This window comes from Cricetulus griseus, chromosome 3, assembly GCF_003668045.3.
Source record: "Cricetulus griseus strain 17A/GY chromosome 3, alternate assembly CriGri-PICRH-1.0, whole genome shotgun sequence".
Classification (NCBI taxonomy): domain Eukaryota; kingdom Metazoa; phylum Chordata; class Mammalia; order Rodentia; family Cricetidae; genus Cricetulus; species Cricetulus griseus.
In genome coordinates, this window is record NC_048596.1 from 48684266 (window position 1) to 48701024 (window position 16759).

A 16759-nucleotide genomic window follows, 5' to 3' on the forward strand; every position below is an offset into this window, starting at 1 on the left:
GGCACTCAGATCAGCTAGCTTCTTGGCCTTTGTTTCTATCTGTTACTCAACTGTGGTAATTCTTCAGTCATCAGCACTGTGCATTGTACTGCATGAATGTTCAAAAAATGGGTATGAAGTGCAACTCCAGTAAAAGTAAAAGAAGCAGTTAATTTATCAAATGCAAAGGAAGCATGATACTCCGGAGAACAGTGTAGAAACTGAAGACTCAAGCAGTTCTCTGACAACCTGGGGATCCAGGAACTATACTTCTTAGCAAGTATCACAAGAGTTTTATATCATAAAACTAAATGAGAAATGAAACTTTCACACTATAAAACTAAAATGGACTTGGCTGACAATGATCAAGAAGCATGTTTTGTATACCTTAAGTTTTGCAGGTGAGGTCCTGGGCCAGGAGGATGCTGTTGGGGAGGGGGTGTAGCAGGGGGTGGAGCACTAAAGAAGGCACGGAAGCCTGGTGCTGGGGGAAGTATCTGTCCAACTCGCCCTTGTAGCAACTTAGGATTCATGGCAGCCAGGGGGCTACCAACAAATCCAGGGACTCGTGCAAACTGGCTGGGAGACATACGACCAGGCTGTAGCTGCAAAGAGGAACAGATCTTTAATGTAATAGAATTAGCATTTCCAACAGGCCCCACTTCCCTTTGTGACAGGGTCTCATTATGTACTTCATGCTGTTTGGAAACTCCCTGTGTAGCCCTGGCTGGTCTCAAATACATGATCCTAACAGAACCCCTCCCAAGTGTTGGTATTATAGGCATGCACTACCAAAAAGGTAAATACTATTTCCATTAATATCTCCACTTGAGATAACAAAGTGGGGGTGAGGTGGGAGTGGGGAGATGTGTCTAACAGTGAAAGAAAACAGTGTCAAGCAATGACTCTTAGGATAGTAGGATCATCTTTATGGGTATGGCTAACTGTAGGCTTACCTGTGCTCCTCCAAGAAGCTGTGCTCTCTGCAGGGGACTGAGTACAGGAGGAACACTAGGAGGAAAAGGGTGGCCCAGAAGGGACGAATTCTAAGGACACAGAAAAGAGAAATTATGTTCATATTATGGATCAAGCAAATCAATAAATTAAGCAAACTCAATATAAATTTAGCATAAAGTTAGATGCAAAAACTTCCTTGTATCAGAAAAGAAGGCTAGAAATTATGAAAGACTACTTCCATAGAACAAGAAAAAGACAGCATTAGAATGAAAGACTTAAGCAGCTGAAAATAGGAATGAACACAGATTCTTTGTGTGCTTTTCCTTTTGTTGAGAGAGAGTATTGCTAAGTAGCTCAAGCTGGTAGCCTGAAACTCACTCGCTATGTAGACCAGGCTTGCCTGGAATTAAGGATCCTTCTGCCTCAGTCTACTGAGTGCTAGGACTACAGGCATATACAGTAATTCCCAGTCGAGCAAAGAATCTTAAAGTGGCACAAAACAGTAAATTTTTGTCCTTTGATCTTGGGACCACAAACCCCAGAAAACAAGGAGAGATTACCAGAAATTCATATAATATAGGAAATGTCAGCTCTACTACATACTAAAGGTGATCATGAAGTTCACATTAAACATGTGTAAAGTGACATACCGGGACACTGCAGAGCTGGTTTGGAGACATCCTCTCACCATAGGGAGCAGGATAACGTGGTGGCATCGGAGGTCGTACATGAACAGGCTTCGGACACAGAATCTATTAAGACAAATATACACAACTACATTGAATGAAATCAGTCTTTTGCCTTCCTACACTCCCTCCCCTCAAGTACTGGTAGAGACACAGAACTCAATGCAAAGCCCTATTTCTAAGCAAATTGCTCTGGCTATGGGTTCAAACACTGAACCTTTGGTCATTTCCTCTCACAAATCAGTTTCATCTTAACTGAGGAAGATTTAGCTAATTCTCCAGTATCCCCACCCTTCCATGCTATCTGAGGGAAGTACCAGCAGACATTCTGACTTGAAAATTTTCTCCAAGAGGATATATTTTGGTTATAGTGAGGGACAAGGAATGATAAGAAAGCTGGAGGATTAACTAAGTCCTTATTCTGAAGCCTCAGTGATATGGCCGCCATGCTCAGCAATGTTGGGATACATTGTGACTCCACCATTTCTTAGGATATTGAGCCTAACTAGGCCATACCAACACCACCCTCCCCCCATACCTTCCAAATTGGCCTTCCTTTTCAGCTGCTGGTTTCAGGTGGAGGAAAGTCTATGGAACAGGACTGCACAGGCTCTAGGGAAAGCAGGGATATCTTAAAGGTAAAAAGGGATGTGGACAATGCTGAGTGTTCCCACTCCCCCCAGCTTTCAGTTATCTTTCTGCTAATGTACCCGGCAGCCAGCAAAACACTTAAAAAAGGATATATGCACTAATGTGGCTAACTACTCTCTTCTCTCCCAGTTAAAAGGTATCAGAAGCAGCAGCAGCAATTGTATTAGGGAAATGTGTCTCATTTGTACTAACTTCTTCTCTAATTGGCTATTCTTTAATGCCTACCCACAATGTCCACCCTCCTCCCTGTATCCCAAATAATTTTGCCCAGATTCCCAATATCTTGGGCTGTGTACGTTAAGGAAAGGTACCTGTTGGTTGAAGCTGGGAACGGCCATCTGCTTAGGTGGGGTGCCTATAGGAACGGCTCTAACAGGAGGACTTCCAATGACAGGTGATGTAGAACGCCTTGGTAAAGCTCGCTCAGAAAGGTCTCGATCATCTTCTGGGCCCTGTGGGGGCCTCTGAGGCAAGGCATATTCTAATACAGACACCGTAGGCATTTCCTAATTGAGGAAGTGGTTAAAAAGCATACAGAGAAATTAGCTAATTTGTAATGTTTTAATAGTCTCTATAGATACCAAAGATACCTTGAGAAACTATCTTAATTTTTATTTAATTTTAACTCATATACAGTAAAAAGTCATCCTTTAGCATACAATTCTGACTTCTGATAAATATGTACCAATTTTATCATTCCCATAAAATTCCTTTACATTATCCTTTCATAATCAGCCCCTTGGCCTTGTGCCCCACCACTGTCCAACAATCAGGGATACCTCATCTGCAGTTTTGCCTAGAATTTAATTAGCTTAAATCATACACTGAAGTCTAGGAGCTCTAACAACGCCCTTTCGGCCTTTAAACTGAGGGCTGAAGAAGGGAGCATCAGCAATACAACTGTCAAGAGCTGGATGCAGCAGTCAAGGTTAACACTGGTGAGTGAGACATGCTTCTATATTATTACAGTATATTAATAATATGCTGTCCAGGATGATAACTGGAGCCAACGTATTTGCGGATACAAGCCATTCTACACAAAGAGAAAATATCTAATACCTGAGCAAGTAGTGGTCCACGGATTCGCCTCAGAACTTCAGATCCATCCCAGATGCTAGAATTCAGACTTCTGGGTTCAGGCTGCCAAAAAAGGAAACATACATACACAGAGTCCAGAATAGTGTGGCTCTCAGACTTGAACCTTGACTACTTGGAAATGAGTAGTCGCAGTGTTCCAGAATACACGATTCCTCAACTTTATCTACAAAATTGCTAACATCGGGAATTATCAACCTTTGGACTGTTTTCTTTCATGAGATAGGGCCTTATTCTGTAGCCCAAGCTGTCCTTGAACTTGCTAAGTAGCTAGGCTAACTCCAACCCACAGTGATCTGCATGCCTCAGCCTCCCCGGTGCTGGGATTTTATGCTTGAGTCACCCCACCTGCCAATTAATAATTTTCTATGGCACATGTAATTCTGTTATTAAACAGAAAATAAATGACAAAGCTCAGTACTTTAATTATTAATCTGTTATTATCTGAGCTATTGTTAGTTCCCAAATCAAAGTAACTTACTTGTAAAACCGGCCTGGTCTGCACTGCCCTCATGATAGCTGGATCTTCTAGCTCATTTTCAATCACCATCTTACTGAGCCTTTCTGCTAGATTCTCCTCATGGTCACCCAACAAGTCCATCTCATCCCTCTCTCTATTGCCTGTTTGCTCATCAGCTGCCGCAGGTAGCTTCTCTTCCAACTCAGCCAGGCGCTCATGTGCTTCCTGCCAATCATCATCTGTAAGACAGGTCAGTTCATATAAGAAATGTAGCTCAGCTGCACAGGGTGGTGCATGTCTTTAATCCCAGCACCTGGGAGGCAGAGGCAGAGGCAGGCAGATATCTGTGAACTCTCTGTCAGCCTGGCCTACTTACCAAGTTCCAGAGCAGCCAGAGTAGCATAATGAGACCCTATCTCAAAAAATTCTCTCTCTCTCTTTCCTATCTGTCTATAACAAAAGGGTTTTTATGGAATTTAAGATTCTGTAAGCATACGTGGCATTTCCACTATTAAAAAGAAAAAAAAATATTAGGAATAAAGTACAAGTTCTGGGGTGGGGGGGTCTGGAGAAATGGCTTAGTGGATAACGGTACTTGCTGTACAATCATGAAGACTAGAGTTCAGATCCTAGCACCTTCATAACAAGCCAGGGGACCTGCATATGCCTGGCACACCAGCTCCAAGGGATCTGACATCTGCTTTGGCCTCCACACACACAAAAGGGCACATACCTGGACACACATGTCATGTGGATACACACACACACACACACACACACTCCCCCCCCCCCAAGCTTTTGGTCAAAAGTTTAAAGTATTAATAGTGTTTGAATCCCAGTCTGAAACTGACTTCTAAACTGGTGATAGATCTTTATACTATTTGGGGTACATGACTAGCTTTGGGATTTGAAGATGTTTCAGGCAAAACCTTTATGAAAAAGTGAAAACCAATAGTACTAACACAAGACTTTCTCTTAAATTTTAACTGCCATCTTCTTCTAAGCCAGCAGTCCTCAATCTTTGGGCCACAGACTCTTTGGCAAACCTATTTTCCAAAATATTTACATTATAATTCTAACAATAGCAAAATTACAGTTATTAATTAGCAATGAGAATAATTTTATGATTTGGGGTCACAACATGGGGAACTGCATTAAAGGGTCGAAGCATTAGGAAGGGCGAGAACCACTCAGAATCTAAGCCTTTGAATCTATTAATTTCATTCGGTATTTTTAAAGCTTCTATTGTATGACAAGGACTGTTTTAGGAACACAGGATCCAATGTACACCACAAGGATGCTACCCTCACATTGCCTTCATTCAAACAGGAAGACATAAAGAAAATAAACACAATGAATAAGGAAACGACACACTGCATTAGAAGAAAATTCTTTGGGAACATGGAAGAAAAGCAGCCTGAAAATGTAATTAAATGGATGGCCAAAGACAGGCCACACTGTGAAGATGACAACAGAGCCAAGATTTTTTTTTTTTTTTCATTGTCCCGTCTATCTTGTGCCTCTGGGCTTTTCTCTTTTAAAGCCAAGATTTTTAACTCTCCCTCTGTATAATGTACCTTGGAGATATATATATAATATATACATATGTATATATATATATTATATATATGTATATATATATTATATATATATATATATAAAAACACTGATTTTTTCCCTCATTCTTCTTACGACTATATATGATCCCATTCTATCAACATACTAATTTTGCTTATTGCATAGTGAAAAACATTCTGACGATTTAAAACTATACTGTAGGAAACATGATGTATATCTTAGATTCTTAAGTATTTACATAGGCTAACTCGTTTTTTTTAGGGTCAGGCTATGTATTCAAAACTTACTATTTATCAAATAGAAATGTGTCACATACATAACACTAATGATCCAAAAAGCAAAGCATGTAGGACTTTCAAATTCAAGATTTTGGTGTCAAAGGATGCAAGGCCTGCTCTTTCAGAACTCTGTGAAAGATTTTAACACATTAGTCTTCTTAATGTGTTCTTAAAATGATGTGGATCATGGGGGCTGGAGAGATGGCTCAGTGGTTAAGAGCCCTGGCTGCTCTTCCAGAGGTCCTCAGTTCAATTCCCAGTGGCTCACAACCATCTATCGTGAGATCTGATGCCCTTTTCTGGCATAAAGTCAACAGAAGACTTAAGGAAAAATGTTATAAAATTATAGATCATGTGGGGCAGTGTGGTGGTGCATGCCTTTAATCCCAGAGGCAGAGGCAGAGGCAGAGGCAGAGGCAGAGGCAGAGGCAGAGGCAGAGGCAGAGGCAGAGGGATCTCTGTGAGCTGGAGGCTAGCCTGGTCTATAGAGTGAATGTTACAGAGAAACCAAAAACCAAAACCAAACTAAAACAAACAAACAAAAACTTGTGGATTACTTTAAATCACTAGGAAAAGCTTGGAGGAAAGAGTTGTAAACATATCCAAGCCTCTAAAAGCATAGGCCATCTTTCATGTGGGGGTTTCAGCCCCTTAATTAAATGCATGGCCAAGTGATACTTTTTCTTGAAGTGTCATCTTATAGAAATGAATTTAAGGAGCTATTTTATTATGAAATACTCTGAAAGATACCATGTTGTGCTCAAAGGGAAAAAAATAGAATTTAGATAAAAATTACAGAAGTTAGCTCTCAGTATTCAGGAGGCAGAAGCAGGCAGATCTCTGAATTTGAGGCCAGCCTGGTCTACAGAGTCAGTTCCAGGACAGTCAGGGCTACACAGAGAAACCCCATTTTGAAAACACACGCACATACATATACATAAAATTGTGTTTTACTTATAAATATATATAATTATATATATATAAAAAATTATAGAATTCTAGTGGCTAATCATGAAACATTAAGAAGAGGGTAACTGGGGTTGGAGAGATGGTTCAATAGTTAAAAGCACTGGCTGCTCAAGAGGATTCAGATTCAATTTCCAGAACCCACATGGCTGCTCATACCCGTCTGTAATTCCAGTTCCTTGGGCTTCTGACAACCCTCACACAGACATACATGCAGGCAAAACACTAATGAACATAAAATAAAAATAAATTAAAACAACAACAAACAAACAAAAATGTGTAACTGAACTGGAGAGATGACTCAGTGGATACAGCACTTGTCACACAAGCATGAGGTCAGGAGTTCAAATCCCTACCATCCACATAAAAACCTGTGTGGGTGTACCATCTGTAATCCCAGTGGTACGGTGGTTGGGCGGGGATGGAGGAATGGGGAGAAATCCTGGGGCCAAGTTGGCTAAAAGGAATAGGAAACTCTGGATTCAGCTAGAGACCCCGTCTCAGTAAATGAATTGAGAGGATGATTAAGGAAATGACCTGACATTAACTTCTGGCCTCTGCACACATGCCAACATGAATACACAAGTACACTACAGAAAATACACATGATAAAAATACACACACAACAGGCACACACAAATGAACTAAAACATGAACACAAATTAAAATTACAGTTGCTTAGCTATATGCCAATGTTTGAGCTATTGGTCAAATAGATAAGAAGTAAAGAATAATAAGGAAGGAGACGTTCCTCCACTTAATTAACCTGTAAACCCTGAATGAACTTTTTCCATAAACTTTTACCACACTTAAAGGCCATCTTCAGGCTATTTCTAAACAAAAACAAAAAGTAGAGATCATCTAAGTCATTGAGTTTATGCTAATGAGAAAAGAGGAGAAGGAACAAGGAGCTCTTCCAAATAAAAGTAGATTTCCAAATATACTTGTACTACAACCAGTAGGTCACACTAATTGTATTTATAGTTTCTGAACCCCTTGGTCATTGTGCTTAGCTGTTAAAATTAGTACAATATTGGGGCTGGGACATAGCTCAGTGGTACAATACTCACCCTGTGAGGCCAATCCCTAGTACTGGGGAAACAAAACACTGCTGTAAAGATTAATATACATTAACTATCAAGAATGGAGTCTATGACCATCAGGTAAGTTTAAGCTTTTATTTTTAGAGAATGGATAGGGATTACTTAACACCATTTGTTGCTCTGAGAAGATGTAAACTTTTTTTTAATGCAGAAGACAAAGGTTAAGTTTCTTACAGAAAGGTGACATCAGAACTTTTGTTGTCAGTGACCTAAGGTATCCCCATTCTATTAACAGGTATTATTCAAGGTGCTAACAAATCATCAAATCAACACTTCACCAAGTGGTTTAAACTCTTTATCATCTGTATCTACAATGTTTTTTTCAAAGAAGTTACAGATCAACTTAGCAATTTTTTCCATAACAAAGATGTTGTAAAGGAATTAAGAATTTCAGTTTACAATTCCAGCATATCAAACTCTGAATGGAAAGAGAAGACCTTTGGAAATTCTCTATTATAACCTTCATTGGCAAAGGCAAAGAAGTCCTTAATCACCCTTCTGTTCTCAAGTGCAAAGTAAGCTAGCCTTGTTACTCTGTTGCCTCTAAATTCTACCAACTGTACTTCTACTATGCAATCCAAGAACCTTTACTGGATCACATAAAATAGTTCTATATATTCTAGTATCCTTTTCAAGTAAGTGTTCCTATCTTGTGACAGCAAACAAAAATGTAAGGGCTGGGGAGAAGGGGGATACTGTCAAAACTCTGAATGTCAGTGAGAAGGCAAAAATCATTCATCAAGGTTCAAAATTGAGAACATATTACTATGCTGTCTCATCTTAGTAAATCTAGAAACAATAGAAATCTAGTAATAGAAAAATCTAGAGAGAAGTATACACTGTCTGCAGCTTCTATTGTATTTTAGGGGTTACTGCTAAACTACCTCCTAAATACGATTTGCAATTCATATCACTTCTCAGTGCTTGTGATTCTCTTCTACATAGCTTCCTTTGCTATCTCCATGGAGACAGACAACAGCATCTTGGATCATGCCATTCTCCTGGACAATCTCATCTCCTGAACTCTGGCTATCCTTCAAAAGTTCTTTAATTCCCTTCTCTACTAAGCATTGCTTCTACTTTCAGCATATTTCTTGTTGCTCTCCCTTGTGATAATTTTGGTTTTCTACTGAATTTTGTAAATGATAGACAAAAGCAAACCTTTCCATTTTTCACATTTCATTCAAATCTGTGAGCTTTGAAGAATTTAAGCTGTTTAAATTATTGCAAAACCAGTAACCACTGTAATATTTTTAAAGTTTTTTGATACTGAACACCTTAGAATCATCCACTACTGCTTTATTTTTCCTGGTTTTCTTATTTAACTTGGAACACATGTACAGACTAAACTTCAGTAATTCCAAACAATCACAAATATTTACACACACCCCAATCTAAACACCACACCGCTACTGCTGCATTCCAACAGCTAAAGCAGGAATACCTACAGTTCATGTTCTTACCTGTATACTCTACTTGCTCCTTTTTTAAAGCATAAACTTTAGTTCATTAGGTTACTTTCTCTGAACTTGTTCTAGATACTTTATTAATTTATGAAGACATTCTATCACCAAAATTCTTTGTATAGAATGTGTTTTTACTGTACTGAAGAAACCTTGAGATAACAGAAATTATGCAATATACAAGAGATGGCCTAGAATGTTTTCTCCTTTTTTGAGACAGTTTTTGTTCCATGTAGCCCAGGCTAGCCTAGAACTCAAGATCTTTCCCCCTTCCTCCACTTGATTGGTAGCCTGAATTTTAAAAATGTCTTACATAGAAACTGAATTTTCTGCAAGTCCATTAGTTTTCCTTGCATGTTCTACAAGTACTCCCTTTGTCTATAGTTATTTTCAACATCATTTAAATGTCTACTTTTCCAATTATTTAAATTCCTTATACTGGCAACCTAGAGCTACAATGCATTGAGAATACCTGTTATTATAGGTAAGACAAAGAGGCCCAGGTGAACAGAACAGAAGGTAAACTACTATGACTGAGTAAAGGCTGTACTATTATATAAAGAGCAGAACTGGGTCAGGAAGAAGGCTTAGCACAGCAGATAAAACCACTTCATGCACAAGTCTGACAACCGGAGTCTGAATCCCAGAGCACAGCTGGATGCACTGGGTCCACATCTGTAATCTCAACATTCCTACTTTGGGACAGGGAATGAAGACACAAGAATGACTTCAATCCCTGGGTCATCTAGTCTGGAATATGTAGCTCCAGGGCAGAAACAAGAGAGATCCTTTCTCAACAAGGTGGAAGGTGAGAACCAACTCCTGAAGTTGTCCTTTGACCTCCACAGCCAGCACCAGCACATGCTTACCTACCCTCACAGGCATACACACAGAGAATGAACAAAACTTAACTAGAGGTAGACTTTACTAAGACCAAAGCACCTGGTAAGATCAACAGACGCCATAAAAAGATGTCACTTACCAACTGCACCTGACCCAAATGTATCATCATTGAATTGATCAATTTCTTCATCTTCTTCTCCCAGGCCTTGAAATGCATCTTCATCTTCATCTAGAGGACAATCCTCTAAAGACTACAAAAAAGAGAAAGACAGTTAACTTTTCATGGCATTTATGCAGTCCTAACACTGGTTCTTTTTAATGACTGTAACATCTTAAAACCTTTTTGTAGGTAAGCACTTTACACCACTGGCAGAGACAATGGAAATTATAAATGAACTCTTGATTATCTTGAGTTTCCTATAGGTTTTTCAACAAAATTACATTTTCTTCACTATAGCCATGTGGTTTTCCCAACCCTTTGAAATCGTTCCATCTTTCTTCCTTTTTCCTGTGGAACTAAACTCTAGCCAGAATGCAGAACTCAAAACATTTTCACCCACAATTCAGTTGCGCATTAGGAAAACAAACAAGGGTTTTTGTTCTACTCTTACAAAAGTGCCTAATCACAGGCAATTAACTTTTAAAAATTCTTTTCAATAATTTATTTTTATTTTATTTGCGCTGGTGTTTTGCCTGAATGTATGTTTGTGTAAGGGTGCGAGGACCCCTGGATATGGAGTTACAAACAGTTGTGAGCTGCCATGTGGATGCTGGGAATTAAACTGGGCTTCTCTGGAAGAGCAGCCTTCATTCTTAACAGCTAGGCCATCTCTCCAACCCCAACAACTCACTTTTTAAATTCAGCGATAATGTTTAGTCTACTTATGCTCTGTGCTAGGTACTAAACCGTAATGCCTTAAAACTGTAATTTCTGAGCCAAATACAACTTGGTTCAAAGAAATCTGTGTGACTATCAAAAAAGGCAAAGATTGTAGAATGCTGAACAAAAGCTAGAATCCCTGTATCTTGGGTATGTCCTACTATTTCTTCAGGTACACGCTAGCTTAGAACTGCTGATCCTCCTGCCTCACCTTCCAGTGAGAAAATAAAAGGTCACCAAATGAGTTTGGTGTATTCTACTTTCAATGCTTTCTCTCACTTCAGTCTATATTCAGTTTACCAAGTTTTTGTTGCTTCTGGCAACTGTTTTGTTTTGAGACATGGTTTCTCTGTGTAACAGCTCTGGCTGGCCTGGAACTCACAGAGATCTGCTGGGATTAAAGGTGTGGGCCACTGCTGCTTCTGGCAATTTGTATTCCCTGTATCCCATCATCTCTCTTCAAGTTTACACAGTGAGTTGAGTCCAAAGTGTAAAATCAAGTATCCTACTGTTTCCAATGTTCAAAGATTCCAAATTGGAATTCCACACTCCAGTGGGACTGCTTGTGATATATCTCAAGTGGGAACTTTTAAGGCCCTTTCCACCCACACTACGGTCCTCTCAAACTTCCATAGAGCCAGCCCTCCACACCAGCCTCCACACCAGAAGTAACTATTAGCAACTCTCTATGAAATCACAATCATCTACTTGACCCAATCAGGATGACTCTGTAAGGATTTCCCTGGTTCAGTCCTGAAACTATAAATCCGGAATCTGTTTCGTCCCAAGATTGGGAGTTGCTCAAGGTCACAAGCAATGGGTGACGGTCAGCAAACAGCTACATTCTCCGGACAACCTCACCAAACCCACACTTTTCCTCCACTCACCCAGAAGAAACTTCTGCTGGACACGCCCCCCTCCCCACTCCGAGCCTTCTTCCCCAGCCCATCAAAGTCTCAGCCAAAAGGCCAGTCCCGGCCCCTCCACCTGACGGCTGCCCGCGTGCAGAGAGCCCGCTGTGTGTAACAGGGGTGAAGGGGTTCCGGGTGCAGGGCGGGAAAAACTTCCGTGGGCATTCCCCGTGGATTTTGCCTCAGGAAAAGTCACCGGGTAGGAGCAATGCTAATCTCCTCGGCAGCTCCGGGAGCCGAGGCGCAAGTGCAGGGGTCAGGTTACCGCACTTAACGGGCCCTCCCCGCCGCAACCCAGCGGCCGGCTCTCGCCAGTCCCGCCCCCACCCCTCGAGGTCCGCTCGGGCCCCGTCCGAGCCCCACGGCCGAGGCGGGGGTCCCCCAGTCACCCGCGCCCTGCCCCCTCCTCAGCGGAACAGACCCACGCGGCGGGCGGCAGAGGAAAAAGGGGCGCGCGGGCGAGGGAGGGGTCACTTCCGGCCGCAGCCACTCACCTCGTAGCGGAACATTCTTGGGGAGGGGGGAAGGGAGCGGGGAGGGGAATGGGGGGGAGGGAGGGAAAGAAGCGCCGACTCCCCGGGCTGCTCCGCGCGCGCGGGTCTTCCACCGGCTCGCGACCCCTGGCCGCCGCCGTACGCCGGAGCGTGCGTGGGGACGTGCGCAGGCGCGCCTCGGGCTGGGCGGGCGCCCCGGCGGCGGCGGCTGCGCCGGGACAGATTTGGCGTTGGGCTTCCCAGTGTGAGCGGCGGGAAGGAGGTCCCGAGGAGAGACACTGCGCACGCGCGGGCGATCGGCGACGCTTTGGGGAGCCTGAGCCTGCGGCTCCGCCTCCGTGCTCCCAGCGGCAGCCTGATGCTGTGCTCACAGTCACGAGGTTGCCGTCAGTGACAGGGCGGAGAAAAGCCTTGTGATTGTCATAGGGGTCGACCCTGAAGCGTCTTGCTTGAGGAAATCGGGCATATTCTTGGGTGATTTTGTTTAACGTCCAGCGTCCTTATCGGGGTGACTTGACTTGGCCAGTGAGGGGTAAAATAAGGTGGAAAGTCCGTGTTGTTGGGAAAAGAAAGTCGCTGGCTGAATCAGCGGGAGGCCGAGGCTGTGATTGATAAGCGGTCACCGGAAGCACATATAGGAGGGTTAATTAAGGTGATTTTAGGCGCCAGACTCTTCGGGCTGGTGGGAAGCGGGAGATAACTAAAAAGGGCGACGCAGCCTGGGGGCTGAGATCACCGCAGCAAGCTCGGCAAGCCTGGGCGCACAGTAGGGCGACAGCCACTTCCGTTGGGGAACAAGCCCGGGAGAGTTTGTCCAGCTTACAAGCTTCGGTACCCTGGTTCTATAAGTCTGGTGCTTTGGTATTTTATTGCATCTAGTGTTTCTGGTGTTGTCCTCGCTCAGCTCTCCTCCCCCACCTCAAGGGCTGGTTTTTGTTTTTTGTTTGTTTTTTTATTTTTGTTTGTTTGTTTGTTTGTTTGTTTTTTTTGAGACAGGGTTTCTCTGTTCAGCTTTGGAGCCAATCCTGGCACTCGCCTATCCAGGTTGGCCTCGAACTCACAAAGATCTGCCTGCCTCTGTCTCCAGAGTGCTGGGATTAAAGGCGTGCCCCACTAACGCCCTGTTTTTTGTCATTTTGAAGACAGGGCTTCTCAACTGGGCGGGGGACAGGGACGGACAGCTAGGTCCTGCCCCAAATGATGTGACAGACTTTGATGATCCCCCATGGAAGGCCTCACCCTCTCTGAGGAGTAGATGGGGTGGGATGGGGGTTTGGTGGGGACCTGGGAGAATGGGAGGGAGAGGGAACTGGGATTAGTATGTAAAATAAGATTGTTTCTAACTTAAATAAAAATTTGTAAATTAAAAAAAGAGGTCCTGTATCATTACAGGGTAAGGACATTCAGGAATAACAACAAAAGAATGAGTCACAGTTCCTTGTCCAAAGTTAGCAGTCTGGTCGGGTCCATTTGTGTCCTTTGACATCCCCGTTGTCCCCTTTACTTCCATTGCTTGGTTGGTAAGGGGTCCTAGGGACTCCTCTAATAACTAATCAGTAGCACCATGTCCAGCAGAAAATTTACAGCTTGACCCTCTATGGTGAAGTGTTGCAGAATATTTGATCTCACTGTGAAACTCTTTAGGTTGTGTTAATAAAATTAACCTTGGATCAGGGGGCAAAGCCAGTGACTAGTTGATAATAATTATGCTGGAAGCCTTTATAATTTATTACAGAGGTAGCAATTAATAATCTATGTATCAACTCCAGAATATTTGTTACTACAAAATTGGCTATGTATAAAATATATACTGGGTGCTGTGTATTCTCAATTAGGCCTCAGAGAAAGGAATCCCTTCTCACCTGGGTGTCAGTGGTAAGAGCACCCTGCTGCTTACTGAGGCTGGAAGCAGCAGCCACTGGGTCTCACACTACATAGCCTTAGTTTTTTCCCTTTGATATAGTGTGAGAAGTCCCCTTTAATCAGTTAATAGCACTGTGCAATAGTGTTGCAATAGTGTTGCAAATTGTATCCCCGCTGAGACTTGAGTTTGCCTAGATAAGACATGAGGCTCCCTGCTTTTGTCAAGGTTTTAACTGCCTTCCTGGTTCTGAGAGAGATGCATGCCCTATTGCCAGAGAGTTGTTTTAATGTGTCTGTGGATATAAAAACTAGAAGCCTTGTGGGATGAAAAGAAACTTTTAGAGAATTTTTAGAAAGAACTCTAGGAGAATTTTAAAGAACTTCTGAAGAGAACTTTAAGAGAGCTTTTAGAGAAAGAACTTTTGAGGAGAAATCTTAGAGATTTTGAGAGAACTTTTGGGGAGAACATTTTTGGAAAAATTAAAAGAGTTATGAGAAGAATGATACATGTATGGACTGACTCATTGGCCCTCAGAACCTTTTAGTCAACCCCAACCCACCTGCTGTAAGCCTCCTGCCTGAACCCTCGATAGAATTAGCCATAGAGAGGATAGAAGAGCTGGAATGTGGGTAGAGAGATGCATAGGAAGGGGTAGGGATTCTTGGTCCTTTGTGGTTTGGGATGAGTGGAGAGACACTTCTCTTGCTGGGTCTCCAGCCAAAAAGGAAGGCTAGCTGGTTTCTTTTCTGCTTCTTTGGTCAAGCAAATTTTCACCCCCAACATCTGACTCCTGAGTCTTTATTGGTAAATAGAACAATAGAGACTTAGATAAAACTTAAATTTGGTGGCAATGGCCGAGCTGGTGCTGGCAGGACCAGGAATCTAGCCAAGTGCAATCTGAGCAGCAGGGTGCTGACTTTTTGGCCAAGGGGAGCAGATGGTAATTAAAAACATCAGTAGATTCAGGTGTGGCTGCTGCTAAGTCAACAGGAAAACAACAGTGAAGTTTGTAAGGATTCAGGCACTATGCTGGCCTGCCCCTGTCACCTGGCAGAAGGCACTCAGGCAGTACTCTGGTCAGCCTAGGGTTCCATGACTACTAGTCTGCAGCAGGTGCAAAGGACCCCTTTAAAAGAAAGGCCCCCACTCACTCACGCTCTCTTTCTGGCTCTTCTCCCTCTCTGCTCTCCTCTTTATCTGCTCTTTTCCAGCTCTCTTACCTCTCTCTTTCTGCTCTTCCCCTGGAGCAGACAGGACTTTTCCTGTCTCCCTCTTCTGTCCCCTCTCTGTGTCTCTTTACCTCTTTTCTCTTTGCTTCCCCCTCCTTCCCCTTTCTAAGAATACTTCTCACTTAAGCTCTGTCTGCCTGGCATGTTTGTTCCCGCGTAGGTCACCCTCGCCTGCCATGAAATCTGCCATGGTCCCCCACCCAAGGTCCCCCTTATGCTTTATCATAACAAAGTTTACTATAGGATTCTGGGGACTATGTTCAAAAGAGCCTTGTCTTGACTAATCCTCCACAGCTAGGATTGGCATGGGTGGGTGAGGGCATTTACCTGTTTCTGTTGTGGGAATTTGTTTTTCCAATGACCCATTTCTTTTCAGTAAGCACGTTGGTCCTTTTGTAAAGGACTCCTCTTTTTTATCATGGGGTTCATGGGCAGAGTTGAAAGTGACTGGGGTTTGTAGTACAGTCATGGTGGCACACCCCGTCTTCTTTATCAGATAATCTTTGCTGTCTCAGTTGGAAACACTTTCTGGGCTATTCCTAATAGTTCTGATCTGTTCTTTCTGCAAACCCATCCATCTTCTGTATCTTTCTATGTATGTCAGGGGCTGGCTGAGTAACAAAGGCCAGGTTAATTAACTTGAGATTTACCAGGTCCTCTGAGTCTATAGGGATATACAACCAATAGGCATCCAGGAGGTGCTCCAGGAAAGCTAAAGGTGGCTCATCTGGTCTGTTTTACATCTGCTACCTTAGATAGACTAGTAGACTTTTGGGCTGTCCGTTTCATCAGTTCTAACAGAACCTGGTGGTACTCAATGAGTGGCCTACTTTCCTTCTTGTTGTAGTCCCATTGGGGTCTCCTTGGCAGAGCATGGTCGGTTGCCTCTGCCATGTGGTCAATAGTTCAGTCATTGACTATTCCAGGGAAGTGCTTCAGTTGCTTTCATGAGAATTTGTTCCCTTTCTTCGGTAGTGAGGAGAGGGTACAGAGGATTTGCTCACAGTTGACCCATGTGGGGAGATGATTTAAAAATACAGAATCAATTACAGAAATTAAGGAATCCGAGTTAGTCCTGAAAGGGAGGTTGTGGTTCTTCCAGTTGTGGATATCTGTGATGGAGAAAGGGACATACAGGTAGTGATCATCAGGAAATAGCTGTAGGGTAGTGAAGACTGAAGGAGGTACCACTATAGAACCAGAAGCAGAGGAGTCAGGACGGTCATATGGGTTCCCCTGGTGAGGAGGGGGAAAGACAAGGAGGTAGGGAGGAGCTTGGTGGGGAGATAGGTGTGGGTAGAAAAGAGGTGTATAATAGGGTA

General features: G+C 42.8%; 1 protein-coding gene across 4 annotated transcripts in view; it reads right to left on the reverse strand.

Annotated features, from left to right (window-relative positions):
- Patl1 (PAT1 homolog 1, processing body mRNA decay factor) overlaps nucleotides 1-12502 on the reverse strand; it is a 31909-nt gene extending 19407 nt beyond the window's left edge. The window contains exons 1-8 of one of the 4 annotated variants that reach the window (XM_035441969.1): nucleotides 12345-12502; nucleotides 10199-10310; nucleotides 3850-4067; nucleotides 3330-3413; nucleotides 2585-2779; nucleotides 1587-1688; nucleotides 936-1025; nucleotides 367-584 (exon numbers count right to left, since the gene is read on the reverse strand). In XM_035441969.1, coding sequence (XP_035297860.1) covers nucleotides 367-584; nucleotides 936-1025; nucleotides 1587-1688; nucleotides 2585-2779; nucleotides 3330-3413; nucleotides 3850-4067; nucleotides 10199-10310; nucleotides 12345-12359 — 1034 coding nt within the window. In that variant the 5' untranslated portion in view covers nucleotides 12360-12502. Of the gene's footprint in view, nucleotides 1-366; nucleotides 585-935; nucleotides 1026-1586; nucleotides 1689-2584; nucleotides 2780-3329; nucleotides 3414-3849; nucleotides 4068-10198; nucleotides 10311-12344 lie in introns of those variants that run through there. The other 3 variants (XM_027406638.2, XM_027406639.2, XM_035441970.1) reach the window with 3 other exon arrangements.
- Nucleotides 12503-16759: the final 4257 nt, after the last annotated feature.